This window comes from Podarcis liolepis (genome assembly GCF_965112155.1).
Source record: "Podarcis liolepis genome assembly, chromosome: 1".
Lineage (NCBI taxonomy): Eukaryota > Metazoa > Chordata > Lepidosauria > Squamata > Lacertidae > Podarcis > Podarcis liolepis.
In genome coordinates, this window is record NC_139554.1 from 4715998 (window position 1) to 4733507 (window position 17510).

The window sequence follows — 17510 nt, forward strand, 5'->3', positions numbered from 1 at the left end:
CATTTTTGCTAATTCAATCGTTTCAAAAAAATTATTTTGCCAGTCTTTCAATGTCGGTACTTCTTCTGATTTCCTCTGTGGGGATTTTAAATATCCTTCGACTGAGAAAACAAACGTTCAGCTGAGCGATTTGTTGAGGTTAAAAATCCGGCAATGGGAAATTTCTGTGGTGCCCACCCCCCGTTCTCCCTTGATGTCCTAACGGTTAATCAAGCCCTGTTCTCCCTCCTTCCTTTAGGCTGAGCAACATGGGCATCCCTGGCATCTGGGCATTCCACATTGGCAGCGCCACCCAGCTGGGCAATGTGGTCCCTGCCTCGCTCGGTGGGCTCCCCGCCGCTCCCCCGGAACTGCCCGAGACCAGCTCCACCAGCCACAACTTCCTGGAGCCAGAATACCCTGACCCCAACCTCGACTACGCGGATCCCTTCTACGACGACAGCGAAGACGATTTCGAGTACCTGCCCGTGGTGCCCACTGGGCAGCCGCTCGGACCGGGACCCAGCGCTGTGTCGAACGCCGATGCGCAGGTTGACTACAGCGAGCCAAGGCACTCGGGCGCCAGCCTGGACTCAGAACTGGAGCCCACCTCACTCTACTCAGCACCCAGCAGCCTACCTCCGTACTCTGAACTGGATTCGGCCCTCCTGTACCTGGCGGAGCAACTGACGCCACCTTCTGTATTAGAAGAAAACGCGAGGACCCCTTCCCTGCCGCCGGTGTACGAGAGCCCGATCGAGGCCGTCACGGCCGTTCTGCTGAGGCGCCGTGGAGACGGGGGCAGCCTATCCCCGCAGGGAGAAGATACGAGTGACCCTTCGGACCCGGACATCTTCCCAGACTACCCGGAGGGCGAAGTTATTCTTGAAAGCTTCCCAGACACTCCTCCTTTCAGCCACAGGAGACGGGTGGTTGGTGTGGACGAGGATCTCCCCTTTGACCCGGACGGTAAGTTCCTGAGAACATCTCCCAATGCCAGACCTCAGTCTCTGAAACTGGAGATTCTTAGGCAGCAGAATTAATTTCAAATGCAATAAGTGCAGTTTCGTTAATAAGCCTTTGGCTGATTATTCTTCTGCAGCCTTGTGTTTGCGGGAGGGGGGAATGATTACTCTGTTGGTTTTGTTTTCGCTATTTATTTCTGCTTCTGTCTTGCATTTTTTGTCGTGTGAACCGCCCAGAGATCATTTGATGAAGGGAGGAATATACCGTATTTTTCGCTCTATAGGATGCACTTTCCCCCTCCAAAAATGAAGGGGAAATGTGTGTGTGTCCTATGGAGTGAATGCAGGCTTCCTGGCTTCAGCGATAGCAACGCGAAGCCTCTGAAGCCTGCGCTCCAGAGGCTTCACGTTGCTTTTGCTGAAGCCAGGAGAGTCTGGTCTTTGAGGCTGGTGGTGGGGGAAAGCAGCGCTTCCCCCCACCGCCAGCCCCACAGGCTCGGGGGGGGGGGCAGCGGGAAGGCACGCGACGCCTTCGTGCTACTCCCCTACCTGGTTTGGAGGCTGGCGGTGGGGGAAAGCAGCGCTTCCCCCCACCGTCAGCCCCACAGGCTCGGTTGAAAAGCCCGCAGGAGCCGCACGCTCTTTAAAGGTTGAGCGGCTTTTGCGGACTTTTCTACGAGGTGGGGGAATTCCCCCACCTCCTAGAAAAGCCCGTAGGAGCCGCACAGCCTTTAAAGAGCGCACCGCTCTTGGGGGCTTTTCCCCAAGGAGGGAAAAGGGACTGACTGACCAAGTCAGTCCCTTCTCCCTCCTGTGGGCTTTTGCGGGAGATGGGGGAATTCCCCCACCTCCCGCAATAGCAGGGAGAAGGTCTGGGAGAAGTTCACAGGCTGCTTGCGGATATTTAGATTGTTGTCTCTCAAGAGCTGCGGTGCAAAGAATTAAGAAGCCATTAGTGGCCACAGGGAACCCGGCGGTGACAGCCCTCCTCCGCCCGCACGAAACAGAATATCCCACAGCTGAGGTACGTCAGCTGAGGCAGCTGTGTATCTGGCCAGACCTGATGGTGCGATATAAGGAAGCTCCTAGCAAAGCTTCCTTATATTCAGTGGGGCAAAGTGCCTCAAATACAAAAATGTTTGGAATTGGTTCAAGGTACCTGCTCCCACTTCTGGAGAACACAGTGGTCAGTTGGGAATGTAGCTTAATGCGGACATAGAATCGTAGAATTGTAGAACTGAGAGGAATACCAAGGGTCATCTAGTCCAGCCCCCTGAAATGCAGGAATCTCAACTGAAGCATCCCTGAGAGATGGCCATCCTGTTGGGATACTGCCAGGGAGATAAAGTCCATCATGGCCCCAAGCTGTCTGCCGGACGATCCATCGATCTCCCTTAGGCACGCAGTATCAGCAATTAGCGACATGAGTGTCTAGAAAATATCTTGCCACATTCTAGAGCTCATGCACACTCTTTATCAGCAGATAATGCACAGCAAAAGTCGCACGCAGGAGAGCATTATTTACAAGCTTTATTCAGCGTTGATCAGAACAAAGAAAAACATGACTGCCTGCGTCAGTGTCTCCAGACAGAGAGAAAACGAAAGCAATAGGAAACATAAACATCCTGTGAACAGGACATGCGCAGACTCTCTGACTCACAAAGCCTGCTCCCTTTTAAGGTGGAATGGAAATATCCTAACACATCCAACCTCTGCTTAGAAACCTCCAAGGAAGGAGAGTCCAACACCTCCCAAGGGAAACCGTTCCACTGTCGAATGGCTCCTACTGTCAGAAAGTTCTTTGTCATGTTTAATCTCCTTTCTCGTAACTTGAAGCCATTGGCTCGGGTCCTACTCTCCAGATCAGGAGAAAACAAGCTTGTTCCATCTTCCACGGGACAGCCCTTGAGATATTTGAAGATGGTTCCCATATCTCCTCTTCTCCAGGCTAAGCATACCTCAACTGTTCCTCATAAGGCTTGCTTTCCTGACCCTTGGTTGTCTTTTGGTCGCTCTCTTCACACTTCCCAGCTTAGAATAGCATTAGCTTGTTTTGCCGCTGCATCACACTATTGACTCATGTTGCAACCTGGCTGTCATTACCTGGGACTCAGGTGAATGTCATGACTTAAGACTCACTGGAATCAACAGAGCAGGGAGACATTTCTGAGCATACATTGCTCTTGTACATTGTTTTCACAGCACTAATATTTCTGCTTTGAATCAGTTTCTACTGAACAATAGCTTACTTCTTTGGCGATCCCTTGTAGTTGAGTAAGATTGTCTTCCATAAACACGGTTTTAGCAATGAGTCTGTAAGTGACTATGGAGGCCGATTCTGGATCCACACGTCCTGGATCCACAGTGGAGACATTGGTTTCCGGGTGGGAGTTGATCACGGTGTGGATTTGCCAAGCGTGCCTTCCTCTTAGCACATTTCTCCCTTGCGTCCTGAGTTCGAGTGTCTTCAAAGCCCATGACCTTTCCACTGTCGAAACTCTTTCGTTGGAACGACCTTTGGGGCCCCCTTCATCTCTGCAGCTATATTATTCTGAGTTGTTTAGGACTTTGTCAATTAACACAAGAACATTGGGCTGGGAGCAAATTGTACCGTAGTGCTGGGCTAGGTGGACCAATATTCAGCATCGTCAAATGTCCTGTGGAGGCCGGGTGAGATTCTCCCGCCGCCCCCCCATTTTTATTTATTTATTTGGTTTTTCAGATAGAAATTATACAGTCACATACCCAACATACAGCATAAAAGCAAGATTCTAAGGAATCTCTTGGACCTTCCCTTTGTGGGTTCTGCTGTTAATCATTCCCTTCTGCATCTTTTATAATAACCCAACTATTTAATAATAATAATAATAATAATAATAATAATAATAATAATAATAATAATTTATTTGTACCCTGCCCATCTGGCTGGGTTTCCCCAGACACTCTGGGCAGCTTCCAACAAAGATCAAAAGTACATGTCACACATTAAAAACTTCTCTGAACAGGGCTGCCTTCAGGTGTCTTCTAAATGTCAGGTAGTTGTTTATCTCTTTGACATCTGCTGGGAGGGGGTTCCCCAGGGTGGGTGCCACCACCGAGAAGGCCCTTTGCCTGGTTCCCTGTAGCTTTGCTTCTCTCAATGAGGGAACCGCCAGAAGGCCCTTGGAGCTGGATCTCAGCGTCCGGGCAGAACGATGGAGGTGGAGATGCTCCTTCAGGTATACTGGACCGGGGCCGTTTAGGGCTTTAAAGGTCAACACCAATACTATGGATTGTGCTCGGAAATGTACTGGGAGCTAGTGTAGGTCCTCGACACCGGCTCGTCCCTGTCCCCCAAGAATAGAACTTCTGTCTTGTCAGGATTCAACCTCAATCCATTAGCCGCCATCCATCCTCCAACCGCTTCCAGGCACTCACACAGGACCTTCACTGCCTTCACTGGTTCTGATTTGAAAGAGAGGTAGAGCTGGGTATCATCCGCATATTGATGGACACCCAGTCCAAACCCCCTGATGATCTCTCCCAGTGGTGTATCCAAAATTCACCATTAAGCTACAAGGGATATTCCAATCCTACTCACGATTTTAACTGTTTACAATGGCCTTTAAGATAAGTTATAAATTCCCCCCGTTCCTTATTAAAATGTTGGTCTTCCTGGTTTCTGATTCTCCCAGAGTCAGGTGAGATTCTGAGCCCAGAGGGGGTGGATTACAGGACGAGCTCTGTGCAGGAGGGCAAGTTGACACAGCTGTGGCAGCCCGCTCCCTCTGAGATATATAGGATATAAAACAACTTGCGTTTTTTTCATTTAGGGTTCACCTACAGCACTGCCAACGTGGAGACCTGCGAGGACCACCACCGCCAGTGCTCCTTGCATGCCTTCTGCACAGATTACAGTACAGGTTTCTGCTGCCACTGCCAGTCTAAGTTCTACGGGAACGGAAGACACTGCTTGCCGGAAGGTACCGTACTTTTCCGTGTATAAAATGAGTGGTTTTTTTATTTAAAAAATATGTTAAAAATTGTGATGAAAATGATGTATCGGTGGTATATTTTCAGGAGCTGAATAGAGCAAAAGATTGCAAGTCATGGGGATGTGGAAAGTGTGTGTATCAACAATGCGTAGTTTATATTTGGGCTGCTATTTTGTTCATGTTAATATTGTTTTACATATTACACACACTGTGATCGATTTGTTAATATGAGTTTTGCTTTATTTGTGACGTTTAGCTTATTTTACAGCCGCTGCCTTGTTAGTAGTGTTTTCTAGATGTTTCAGTGGTGGTTTGTTAATAATTCCATATGAGTTACGTTGTGTTTGTGATGTTCTATCATGTTATGCATTGTTTGTAAGCTGCTTTGGGATTCATTTGCATGAAAAGAGGCATAGGAATATGACCCATCAATCAAATCAAACCGTATTTCAAGCCTGAGCTGTATACAAATATATATCGTATTTTTTGCACCATAACACTCACTTTTTTCCTCCTAGAAAGTAAGGGGAAATGTCTGTGCGTGTTATGGAGGGAATGCCTATGGGTGGCGGGGGGGGGGGGAATCTGCTGCAGTCGTGAGCAGAGGATCCATGGTTCCCCTTCCTTCCCTCCTCCGTGGCTCGCTTTGAAACAGCAAAGCGGGAGAAGAGCTGCTGAGTGGGGAGGAGAGAGGGACAGAGAGCGTGCTTGCTTTAAAAGAGCAAAGCGGGAGAGGAGAGGAGCCACTTACACGAGTGTAAGCGGCTCCTGTCCGGTTGGCTCCTTTAAAGCAAGCAGGCTCTCTGTCCCTCTCTCCTCCCCACTCAGCTCGCTAAATAGCAGCAAAGTTTTTCAGCTCGCTAAGCCGGGGATGAGCGGGGAGGAGAGAGAAAAGCAGAGCCTGCTTGCTTTAAAGGAGCAAAGTGGGAGAGGAGAGGAGCCTTCTCCCCTTATACCCCTCTTCTTCATTATTAGCAGCACCTTCTCCACACACCCCACACATGCTTCTTCTCCCCTTAAACCCCTCTTCTTCATTATTAGCGGCATCCTTCTCCACCCATCCCACGCATGCTCCTTGTCCCTTGAGTGCTTTTCCTTCCCTCCCCACTTAAAACGTGGTTACAAAGCACAGATCCACATGGATCCTCAGGATTTTTGCACTGGGTCACCCCAAATTCACCATCAGATCACATAGCATGTCCATGGCTACAGCTTGCACCAAAAAAATCACGCACCCACTATTGCCTGGGGCTGCAGTAGTGCAAAAATGTGGTTACAAAGCATGGATCCACATGGATCCTCAGGATTTTTTCATTGAGCTACTCCAAATTCACCATCAGATCACATGTCTGTGGCCACAGCATGAACCACAAAAATCATACAGCCACTGTTTCGTTTAGAATATTTTTTTTTCTAGTTTTCCTCCTCTAAAAACTATGTGCGTGTTATGGTCCGGTGCGTGTTATAGAGCGAAAAATACGGTAATTCTGGGGGGAAGTGTTGAATTCTTCAGAGAATCAGCATGTGGTGTCTGTGGTTACTAGCCATAATGGTGACTTCCAGTTGCTGGAAACCACAGGAGGGAAGAGTGGATCTTGTGTTTGAATCCTGCCTGCAGGTTCCCCATTGAGGCATCTGGTTGGCTACTGTGAGCTCAGGATGCTGAAATAAATGGGCCCCTGGCCTGATTCTGCAAGCTCCTCTTGTGCTCTTGAATATCAGTTGATGGATATGTGTGCAGGTGCGCAGCCTGGGAGTCATTTTGGACTCACAGCTGTCCATGGAGGCGCAGGTCAGTTCTGTGTCAAGGGCAGCTATCTACCAGCTCCATCTGGTACGCAGGATGAGACCCTCCCTGTCCACAGACTGTATCGCCAGAGTGGTGCATGCTCTGGTTATCTCCCACTTGGACTACTGCAATGCGCTCAATGTGGGGCTACCTTTGAAGGTGACCTGGAAACTGCAATTAATCCAGAAAGCGGCAGCTAGACTGGTGACTGGGAGCGGCCGCCGAGACCATATAACACCGGTCCTGAAAGACCTACATTGGCTCTCAGTACGTTTCTGAGCACAATTCAAAGTGTTGGTGCTGACCTTGAAAGCCCTAAATGGCCTTGGCCCAGTATACCTGAAGGAGCATCTCCACCCCCATCATTCTACACGGACACTGAGGTCTAGCGCCGAGGGCCTTCTGGCGGTTCTCTCGCTGTGAGAAGCAAAGCTACAGGGAACCACGCAGAGGGCCTTCTTGGTGGTGGCGCCCGCCCTGTGGAATGCCCTCCCACCAGATGCCAAGGAAATAAACAACTATCTGACATTTAAAAGACATCTGAAGGCAGCCCTGTGCAGGGAAGCTTCTTAACGTGTAATATTTTGTCATGTTCTTAATATTCTGTTGGGAGCCACCCAGTGTGGCTTGGACAACCCAATCAGATGGGTATAAATAAATAAATAAATAAAAAAAAATAATAATAATAAGTTTATCATGTTCTTAATATTCTGTTGAGAGCCGCCCAGTGTGGCTCGGGCACCCCAGTCAGATGGGTATAAATAAATAATTTATTGTTGTTGTTATTATTATTATTATTATTATTATTATTATTATTATTTCATGTTCTTCATATTCTGTTGGGAGCCGCCTAGTGTGGCTTGGGCAACCCAGCCAGATGGATATGTATGTATGTATAAATAAATAAATAATAATAATAATAATAATAATAATAATAATAATAATAATAATAATTTTATCATGTTCTTAATATTCTGTTGGGAGCCGCCCAGTGTGGCTTGGGCAACCCAGTCAGATGGGCGGGGTACAAACAATAAAATGATGATGATGGTGGTGGTGATGATTCTGCTTTGGCTAAAAGTCTCCTCTGGCTTTCTCAGGCGCTGCTCACCGTCTCAACGGCAAGGTGAGCGGAGACCTGCTGGTGGGCCGGACGCCGCTGCGCTTTGGAGAAGTGGACATGCATGCCTACATTGTCGGCAACGACGGGCGAGCCTATACGGCCATCAGCCACATCCCTCAGCCGGCCGCCAGGTCTCTGATGCCTCTGGCTCCCATCGGGGGATTTTTCGGCTGGCTTTTTGCTCTGGAGAAACCGGGCTACAAAAATGGCTTCAGGATCGCTGGTGAGTCCCCGGGGAGAACAGGCAAGGGTGGACGCCAGGAGCGGGGGAACTTCAAGCCTGGGGGATGCCAGACCTCTCAACCCATCCCTCCGGTCTCTCCCCAGGCCACAACCCTCACGAACCCTGCCTCCCATCTTTTTTTTAAAGCATAGAACCCACGTACCTACGGGACCACCTCTCCTGGTATGCCCTGCAGGTTCACAAATGACAACATTTTGGAGGCCCCAAGTCGCAAGGTGGTTAGATTGGTCTCAACTAGGGCCAGGGCCTTTTCAGCACTGGCCCCTACTTGCTGGAACGCTCTGTCACAAGAGACTAGGGCCCTGCGGGACTTGACATCTTTCCGCAGGGCCCGCAAGACAGAGCTGTTCTGCCTGGCCTTTGGTTTGGACCTGGTCTGACCCTTATATCTTCCCTCCCCTTACGGTTTTGATTTATGGGCTACTTTTAAAATGAGAGGGACATGGGTGGCACTGTGGGTTAAACCACAGAGCCTAGGACTTGCCGATCAGAAGGTCGGCGGTTTGAATCCCCGCGACAGGATGAGCTCCCGTTGCTTGGTCCCTGCTCCTGCCAACCTAGCAGTTCAAAAGCACGTCAAAGTGCAAGTAGATAAATAGGTACCACTCCAGTGGGAAGGTAAATTGCATTTCCGTGCACTGCTCTGGTTCGCCAGAAGCGGCTTAGTCCTGCTGGCCACATGACCAGGAAGCTGTATGCCAGCTCCCTCGGCCAATAAAACGACATGAGCGACGCAACCCCAGAGTCGTCCGTGACTGGACCTAATGGTCAGGGGTCCCTTTACCTTTAAAATGAGGCTGCATTTTGAATTGCATTTTAACCTGTATTTTAAATTGGTCCCCCCCCATTATGTTTTTACTGTGATTTTATTGGTGTTAGCCGCCCTGAGCCCGGCTCTGGCAGGGGAGGGCAGGGTATAAATAAAATTTATTATTATTATTATTTGCAATATAAGGTAAAGGTAAAGGTAAAGGGACCCCTGACCATTAGGCCAGCATGACTAAGGCGCTTCTGGCAAACCAGGGCAGCGCATGGAAATGCCATTTACCTTCCCGCCGGAGTGGTACCTATTTATCTACTTGCACTTTGAGGTGCTTTCGAACTGCTAGGTTGGCAGGAGCAGGGAATGAGAAACGGGAGCTCACCCCATCGCGGGGATTCAAACTGCCAACCTTCTGATCGGCAAGTCTTAGGCTCTGTGGTTTAACCCACAGCGCCACCCTTGTCCCTATTTGCAACATATGAAGCAATAAAACCCAAACTCTTTTGCAGAAAGATAATAAAAGGCAATGTATCAAAATGAAAGAAAAAGCTGTCTTTTGAGCGCCGGCAGTCTGAGCGAGCTCCTTCTCTGCAGAACTTCTCAGGCATTAAGTTCGACAGAGGGGTGGGAAATGGCAGCCTGGGATTTTGTGGCGGCCCCTAAAATTGTGGGGCTCCTTCCCCACAGTCTTGCACCCGGTACCTTCATTGTCTGCCTCTATCCTGTGCAAAAGACACACCTGTTTATCCTGGCAGTTAAGGTTGCTCTGCGTTTCAATTTACCTGGACTGCATTGCTTTTGTTGAACATTCTTTTAATAATTGTATAAGCTGTTTTGACTTGCCTGGTTACATTGTACTGTGGAGAGTGTATTAACTTATGGACCATGTGTGTGGTTTGGGAGCTGCACGGTCAGGGGAAAAACAATGCTGTCCAAGGTTGTAAAGACTGCGGAGAGAATAATTGGGTGCACTCTTCCCACCTTGGATCAAATCTATGCTTCCAGGTGCCTTAAGAAAGCGGCAGAGATAGTGCAGGATAGTGCGCACCCCGGAAATGATCACTTTCAGTTTCTGCCTTCTGGAAGAAGGTACAGGGTAATAAAGACTAGGACTAGCTGCCTGAGAAACAGTTTTTATCCAAATGCGATTTTGGTTTTAAACGCAGTGTAAGGTAGTCTCTATGGGAGTATATTGTATTTAATTACAGTGGTACCCCGCAAGACGAACGCCTCGCAAGACGGAAAACCCGCTAGACGAAAGGGTTTTCCGTTTTGGAGGCGCTTCGCAAAACGAATTTCCCTATGGGCTTGCTTCGCAAGACGAAAGCCCATAGGGAAATCTCCGGGGACCTCTTTTAAATGCTAGCGGTGGGGAGCAAAGCCTTTCCCCCCCCTCCGGCCTTCAGAAGAGGTCCAGGAAGGCTGGCGGGGGCCGAAAGGCTTTGCTCCCCAGCGCCAGCATTTTAAAAGCAGTCCGGGATAGCAGGGAAGCGCTTCCCGCTATCCCGGACGGCTTTTGAAGGTCCGCGAAGCCTGGGTGCGCAGGCTTCGGCATGCCGGCAAGTCTCCGCCAGCAGCGGCACCGCTGCCGCTGCTGGCGGAGAGGTCCACGAAGCCTGGGCACTCTGATGTCAGCGCGCCCAGGCTTCGGCATGCCGGCAAGTCTCCGCCAGCAGCGGCAGCGCTGCCGCTGCTGGCGGAGAGGTCCGCGAAGCCTGGGCGCGCTGATGTTAGTGCGCCCAGGCTTCGGCATGCCGGCAAGTCTCCGCCAGCAGCGGCACCACTGCTGGCGGAGAGGTCCGCGAAGCCTTGGCCGGACAGCTTTTGAAGGCAGGCGGGGGGGAGCAAAGACTTTCGCCCCCGCCAGCCTTCAGAAGAGGTCCAGGACCTCTTCTGAAGGCTGGCGGGGGGCAAAAGTCTTTGTCCCCCCTGCCTGCCTTCCCAGGGGCTTTTAAATCGCCCCGGACAGCGGAGAAGTCCTCCGCTGTCCCGGGGCGATTTTAAAATGCCGCCCGCCAGCATTTTAAGATCGCCCCGGACAGCGGAGAAGCCCTCCGCTGTCCCGGGGTTTTTTAAAATGCTGGGGGTGGGAAGAAAAGCCCTTGTCGTCCCCCCCCCCCAGCCTTCAGAAGAGGTCGGGGGACAGACTGTCCCCGGACCTGGTCTGAAGTCGGTTTCCCTAGGAACGCATTAATTGATTTTCAGTGCATTCCTATGGGAAACCGTGCATCGCAAGACGAAAAACTCGCAAGAAGAAAAAACTTGCGGAACGAATTAATTTCGTCTTGCGAGGCACCACTGTATGGGGTATCAGAGTTTTTAGGGGGCTAGCCAGGCTGGGATAGCAGGCTTGTGGGTTTCTGAATGTCTGATATAGATTTTTCAATTTCGTTGTTCTGTATGGGACAATGACAATAAAGATTATCGTATCGTATGTTGCTGGTTATGTTGCCCCAGGAACCTTATGGCAAAAGGTGGGTAAGGAAGAGAATTTTAAAATAAATACAAATAAAATATTCCGGGTCTTTCCCTTTCCCCACAATAGGTGCTAAATTCACTCACCATTTTGAAGCCACTTTCTATCCTGGAGAGGAAAAGGTTTCGGTCAAGCAAACCGCCGACGGGCTGGATGCAGAAAATTACCTCAGCGTTCGGACTGAAATTCAGGGTCAGGTGCCCTACATCCCTGAGGATTTCACCGTCCACATTGCACCTTTCAAGGAGATCTACCACTACTCAGATTCAGGTATGGACGAGCCTGGGCTCAGTTGGACCGTAAGAAGCCGCGTTGTGTTTTGCACTTTGCAAAATCGTCTTTCCCCCCGCGAATAGGAATCTATCAATTTCGTACGCCGAGCATTCCAAAGTTCTTCAGCAGGAAAAAGACATAGTTTGCAGGAAAAAGTGTGTTCTGTGAAGAGTCTCATAACCAGCAAGACGGTCAGTCAGTAGTAGTAGTAGTAGTAGTAATAATAATAATAATAATAATAATAATAATAATAATAATAATAATTCAAATCCCCGCTTGGCCCTGAAGCCAGTCAGCGTAGGCAGGGCTGAGTTAGATGGACCAAGCGTGTATTGTATTTAATTATGGGGTATCAGAGTTTTTAGGGGGCTAACCAGGCTAGGATAGCTGGGATAGCAGCCTTGTTGGTTTCTGAATGTATGGGACAATGACAATAAAGATTATCGTATCGTATCCTATGTTCCTAGCTGGAGCTAGCACCCCATATTATTCTAAATGTGTTTGTGGGAAGGGTGTTATTGATCTGTGTTGTTCTTGTTTGTGTTTTTATTGTGCATTTTACGTTTTGATCTTGTGTTTTTATGCTATGAACCATCCTGAGATCTACAGGTGAAGGGCTGTATGTAAATTTAAATACCGTATTTTTCGCTCTATAAGATGCACCTTTTCCCTCCTAAAAAGTAAGGGGAAATGTGTGTGCATCTTATGGAACGAATGCAGGCTGCGCAGCTATCCCAGAAGCCAGAACAGCTGTGCAGCTCTCCCTCTCCCTGTTCTAGCTTCTGGCTTAGCCCCTCAGTCCCTTCCCCCACCTCCCAGAAAATCCCCCCAAAGCCGCGCTCCCTTTAAAGAGCCATGCGGAGCTTGTGTGCGGCTCTTGGGGGCTTTTCCCTGAGGAGGGAGAAGGGCAGCCCGTCACTGACTCCACGCGGCTCGTGAAAGGGAGCGCTGAGCAGAGCCTGGGATGCTCAGCGCTCCCTTTAAAGAATATCCTTTTTCTTTGCATTCCCCCTCTAAAAAAAATAGGTGCGTCTTATGGAGCGAAAAATACGGTAAATAAAACAATTCACCTCCTGGGCTCAAAAGGAAGCAATCTATCACGTTAGCCTTTTCTCTTAAGGTGGGCGGCAGCGTCTTAGTATCTGTAACAATAAACACCCAAAACACCATAAAGGAAAGCCCTGGGGGGAAAGAAAGAAGGAAGGAAGGAAGGAAGGAAGGAAGGAAGGAAGGAAGGAAGGAATATATATATATGAATGAACCACCATTAAATTGTTAATTTTTTTTTAGAGCAAAACATATCAACGCCCACTTTTTCTTTTTCTGTCATGCTGTCTGACATACCTCTGGGTGATTGCCATAACTGTACCACTGAGATAGCTCAGTTGGTAGAGCATGAGACTCTTCATCTCAAGGTTGTGGGTTCGAATCCCACCTTGGGCAAAAGATTCCTTCATTGCAGGGGGTTGGACTAAATGGCCCTAAATGGTCCTTTCCAACTCTACAATTCTATGATTCTGCGATGCACACCTGTAGAGGAGGCAGTGATTTTGTCCGGAGCTTGTCTGGAGTTTTGGGTTGGTCTGCCATCAGTATGCTGATGACACCCAACTCTATCTGTTGATGGATGGCCATCCTGACTCGGCCCCAGACACACTGATCAGATGTTTGGAAGCTGTGGCTGGATGGTTATGTGGGAGCCGGTTGAAGTTAAATCCTTCGAAGACAGAGGTCCTTTGGCTGGGTCGGGACGATATGGAATTGGGGGGGGGGCAACTCCCATCTCTTGCAGGGGTGCAATTAGTGCCAGCACCGTCCGTTAAGAGTTTGGGTGTAATCTTCGACGCCTCCCTTTCCATGGAGGCGCAGATTGCAGCTATAACAAAGGCGGCATTTTTTCATCTCCGCCAAGCTAAGCAGTTGGCTCCTTATCTCTCTCGCCCTGACCTAGCCACTGTGATCCACGCGACGGTCACCTCCAGACTGGATTATTGTAACTCGCTCTACGTGGGGCTGCCCTTGAGACTGACCCAGAGACTCCAGCGGGTGCAGAATGCTGCAGCGAGACTCCTTACGGGGTCCTTGCCACAGGATCACATTCACCCGGTGCTATACCAGCTGCACTGGCTCCCGGTGGAGTACAGGGTCAGGTTTAAGGTGCTGGTTTTGACCTTTAAAGCCCTATACAGCCTAGGACCCTCGTACCTACAGGACCGCCTCTCCTGGTATGTCCCACAGAGAAACATATGGTCTTCAAATAAAAACATCTTGGAGGTCCCAGGCCACAGATAGGTTAGGCTGGCCTCAACCAGAGCCAGGGCTTTTTTGGCTGTGGCTCCGATCTGGTGGAACGCTCTGTCACAAGAGACTAGGGCCCTGCGGGACATGACATCTTTCCACAGGGTCTGCAAGATGGAGCTGTTCCACCAGGCCTTTGGCCAAGACACAGCCTGACCCTCTCCTTTGGTAATTCTTCACAGAACTCTAGCCCAATGGTTGCATAGTTGTCAACTTACAGATTTGAAAATAAGGGACCAGCAGCCTTGAAAATAAGGGATCAGCAGCCAAAATAAGAGATTTTAGTCAACCAGCAGCCAAACGAAGCCTCAAGCAGTGGTTCCCACAGCGCAGCAACCCGGCAAAGGGGATGCAGCAAGGAAAACCACTGTCACCTCTCCGCTGGGAAGCGCTGAGCAAAGGCGAGTCCCCAGGCAATGCGGCCAATTTGATCGGCACAAGGCATGCAAGCTCCACCCCCCAGTCGTTCTTAGACTCCTTATTGGGTGAGCAACGCAGCCAAGCAACACAGCTGGAGCCTCCCTCCTCCCTGGCCGGCAGGGAGGGAGGGAGGGAGGGAGAGGAGCTGCTTCCTTTGAAACCCGGGAAATTTAAGGGACATCATCAATAAGGGACAGCAGCAGGACATGGCGCTGGGATAAGGGACTTTCCCGCCAAATAAGGGACGGTTGACAGCTATGAATGGTTGCCATCAATTTGATTTGAACTGATTTTATAATGAATTGATTATAGAATGTTGTATCATTTTACTGTTAGCTGCTCTGAGCCCAGCTTTGGCTGGGGAGGGCAGGATATAAATAAAATTTTATTATTATTATATTCTAAGACGAACCCAGCACTCCCCTTTTCCTCTCTTCCCCAGTTGTGACGTCCACGTCCTATCGGGAGTATTCCCTTGTTTCCGGAAACGTCAGCCAAACCTTCTCTTACCGCCTGCACCAAAACATCACCTACCAAGAGTGCCGGCATGCCCATCACCGCAGGCTCTTCCCCGCTGCCCAGCAGCTGACCGTGGACCGCATCTTTGCCTTATACAACGAGGAGGAGAGTGTGCTTCGCTATGCTGTCACCAACCAGATTGGACCCTTGGGAGGTATGTTGTCTTTAAAAGCGGGTCAGGCAGATTCACGGAAGAGGCAATATGTGCCCAGATGCCAGTTGCTGGCTTCTACCCAAATGCAATTCTGGTTTTAAACACAGTGTAAGGAGTCCCTGGGACGCGTGGCGCTGTGGGTTAAACCACAGAGCCTAGGACTTGCCGATCAGAAAGTTGGCGGTTCGAATCCCTGCGATGGGGTGAGCTCCCATCACTTGGTCCCAGCTCCTGCCAACCTAGCAGTTCAAAAGCACATCAAAGTGCAAGTCGATAAATAGGTACTGCTCCGGTGGGAAGGTAAACGGAGTTTCCGTGCGCTGCTCTGGTTCGCCAGAAGCGGCTTAGTAATGCTGGCCACATGATCCGGAAGCTGTACGCTGGCTCCCTCGGCCAATAAAGCGAGATGAGCGCTGCAACCCCAGAGTCAGCCACGACTGGACCTAATGGTCAGGGGTCCCTTTACCTTTACTTTAAGGAGTCTCTTTAAAAATTGCGTATCAGAGTTTTTAGGGGGCTAACCAGGTTGAGATATCTGGGATAGCAGGCTTGTTGGGTTTTGAAGGTTTTATGTAGATTTTTCAATTTCGATGTATGGGACAATGTATGGGACAATGACAATAAAGATTATCATATCGTATCATATCTGCACCGTTCCCAAACCACGTTTTCACTGAGTTGGCCACAGAGGACACTGCGGGGATGGTTTTTTGGGTGGTGGAGAATTATAATACAGTCATACCTCATGTTACGTCCGCTTCATGTTACGTGCTTTCAGGTTACATCCTGCGGTGACCCGGAAGTACTGGAAAGGGTTACTTCCGGGTTTTGCCGCTCGCACATGCGCAGAAGTGGCAAATCACAACCCGCGCGTGTGCAGATGGGCCGCTGCGGGTTGCGCTCTTTTCATGTTGTGAATGGGCCTCCGGAATGGATCCCGTTTGCAACCAGAGGTACCACTGCAATAATAATATATTTATACCCCGCCCCTCTGGCTGGGTTTCCCCAGCCACTCTGGGTGGCTCCCAACAGAATATTAAAAACACGATAAAACATCAAACATTAAAAACATGATTGATACAGGGCTGCCTTCAGATGTCGTCTAAAAGTCGGATAGTTGTTCGTTTCCTTGACATCTGATGGGAGGGTGTTCCACAGGGCGGGAATGATAAAGCTGGTGCTTTTGTGGGCTTTTGCTTGCCCTCTCCTTCGTCTCCCGGGTTTTGCAAAACACAACCTGCGAAAATGGCTATCCAACGGAGCAATCCTGGAGAATGGATGTAGCTTCTTCCTGGTAGTGATGAAGTGATTTCAATGTTTGTGGGGCAAGAGGTATGAATTCCCATGGGGAGAGAGAGAGAGAGAGAGAGAGAGAGAGAGAGAGAGAGAGAGAGTTGGGGTGGTCTACTGCTCACAGCTTCATCTCCAGCAACAAAAGAGGCAGTTTGTTGTTCTCCCTCCTCCTCTCCCTCCCTCTTTCCTTAAGCGCACAAATGAGTTCCAGATCTCCAGTTTGTAATCCAAGCGCTTTATAACCTGGTTGTAAAAATAGCCAAAGGAGGATGAAGCTGTTTGCACAACTGCAGGACCTGGGGAGATGGTTGGGAGGACAACCGGTCATCTGGGCCACGGCGAGAGGGACATACGAGCAACTTGCAAAGATTCTGGAAGGAGATGCAACAGTCCTGTTTTGCTTTCGTAACATCAGATGTGCGGTTCGTGTTGCAGGCTGGCTCAGATCCTGCCTGTGTGGTTTTCAGAGAGAGGCCCCCTTCGCTCTCGGGAGTTAACACATCTCCGAACATTCTGTGGCCGCGCCGAATCCCCGCGACAGAGTGAGCTCCCGTTGCTCGGTCCCTGCTCCTGGTCACCTAGAAGTTCGAAAGCACGTCAAAGTGCAAGTAGATAAATAGGGACCACTCCAGCAGGAAGCTAAACGGCGTTTCCGTGTGCTGCTCTGGTTCGCCAGAAGCGGCTTAGTCATGCTGGCCACATGACCCGGAAGCTGTACGCCGGCTCACTCGGCCAGTAGAGCGAGATGAGCGCCGCAACCCCAGAGTCGGCCATGACTGGACCTAATGGTCAGGGGTCCCTTTACCTTTTACAGAGGGTGGTGAATACAGCACAAGATATTATGGGCTGTCCCATGAATCTGCTGGATGAAATAGCAGAAGAACGTTGCCTTAGGAGAGTGAGGAAAATTCTCAGGAATGATTCACACCCTGGCCGGCACTTTCTTGATCTCCTGCCCTCGGGGAGAAAATCTAGAAGCATGATTAGTCACACCAACAGGGTGAAGAACAGCTTCTATCCGTGGGCTGTTAGGCTGCTGAATGAAAAGATAACAACAGGGCAACTGTCAGTAAATGAGGGGAATTAAGACTAAGAGAGCTGAGTGGGGGGTGCTCGTGTAATCTCACTGTATACAAGTTGTACAAGTGACAACAAAGTCTTTCAAGTATTTCAATATCAATATATAGATATACATATATATGGAGTGCTCACTGGAAGGACAGATTGTGAAGCTGTGGCT

General features: G+C 49.6%; 1 protein-coding gene across 1 annotated transcript in view; it reads left to right on the forward strand.

Annotated features, from left to right (window-relative positions):
• Positions 1–17510, forward strand: part of NID2 (nidogen 2) — an 80714-nt gene that overhangs the window by 26974 nt on the left and 36230 nt on the right. The window contains exons 4-8 of the mRNA XM_083514156.1: positions 239–948; positions 4757–4906; positions 7808–8053; positions 11383–11583; positions 14747–14977. Coding sequence (XP_083370282.1) covers positions 239–948; positions 4757–4906; positions 7808–8053; positions 11383–11583; positions 14747–14977 — 1538 coding nt within the window. The remainder of the gene's footprint in view (positions 1–238; positions 949–4756; positions 4907–7807; positions 8054–11382; positions 11584–14746; positions 14978–17510) is intronic.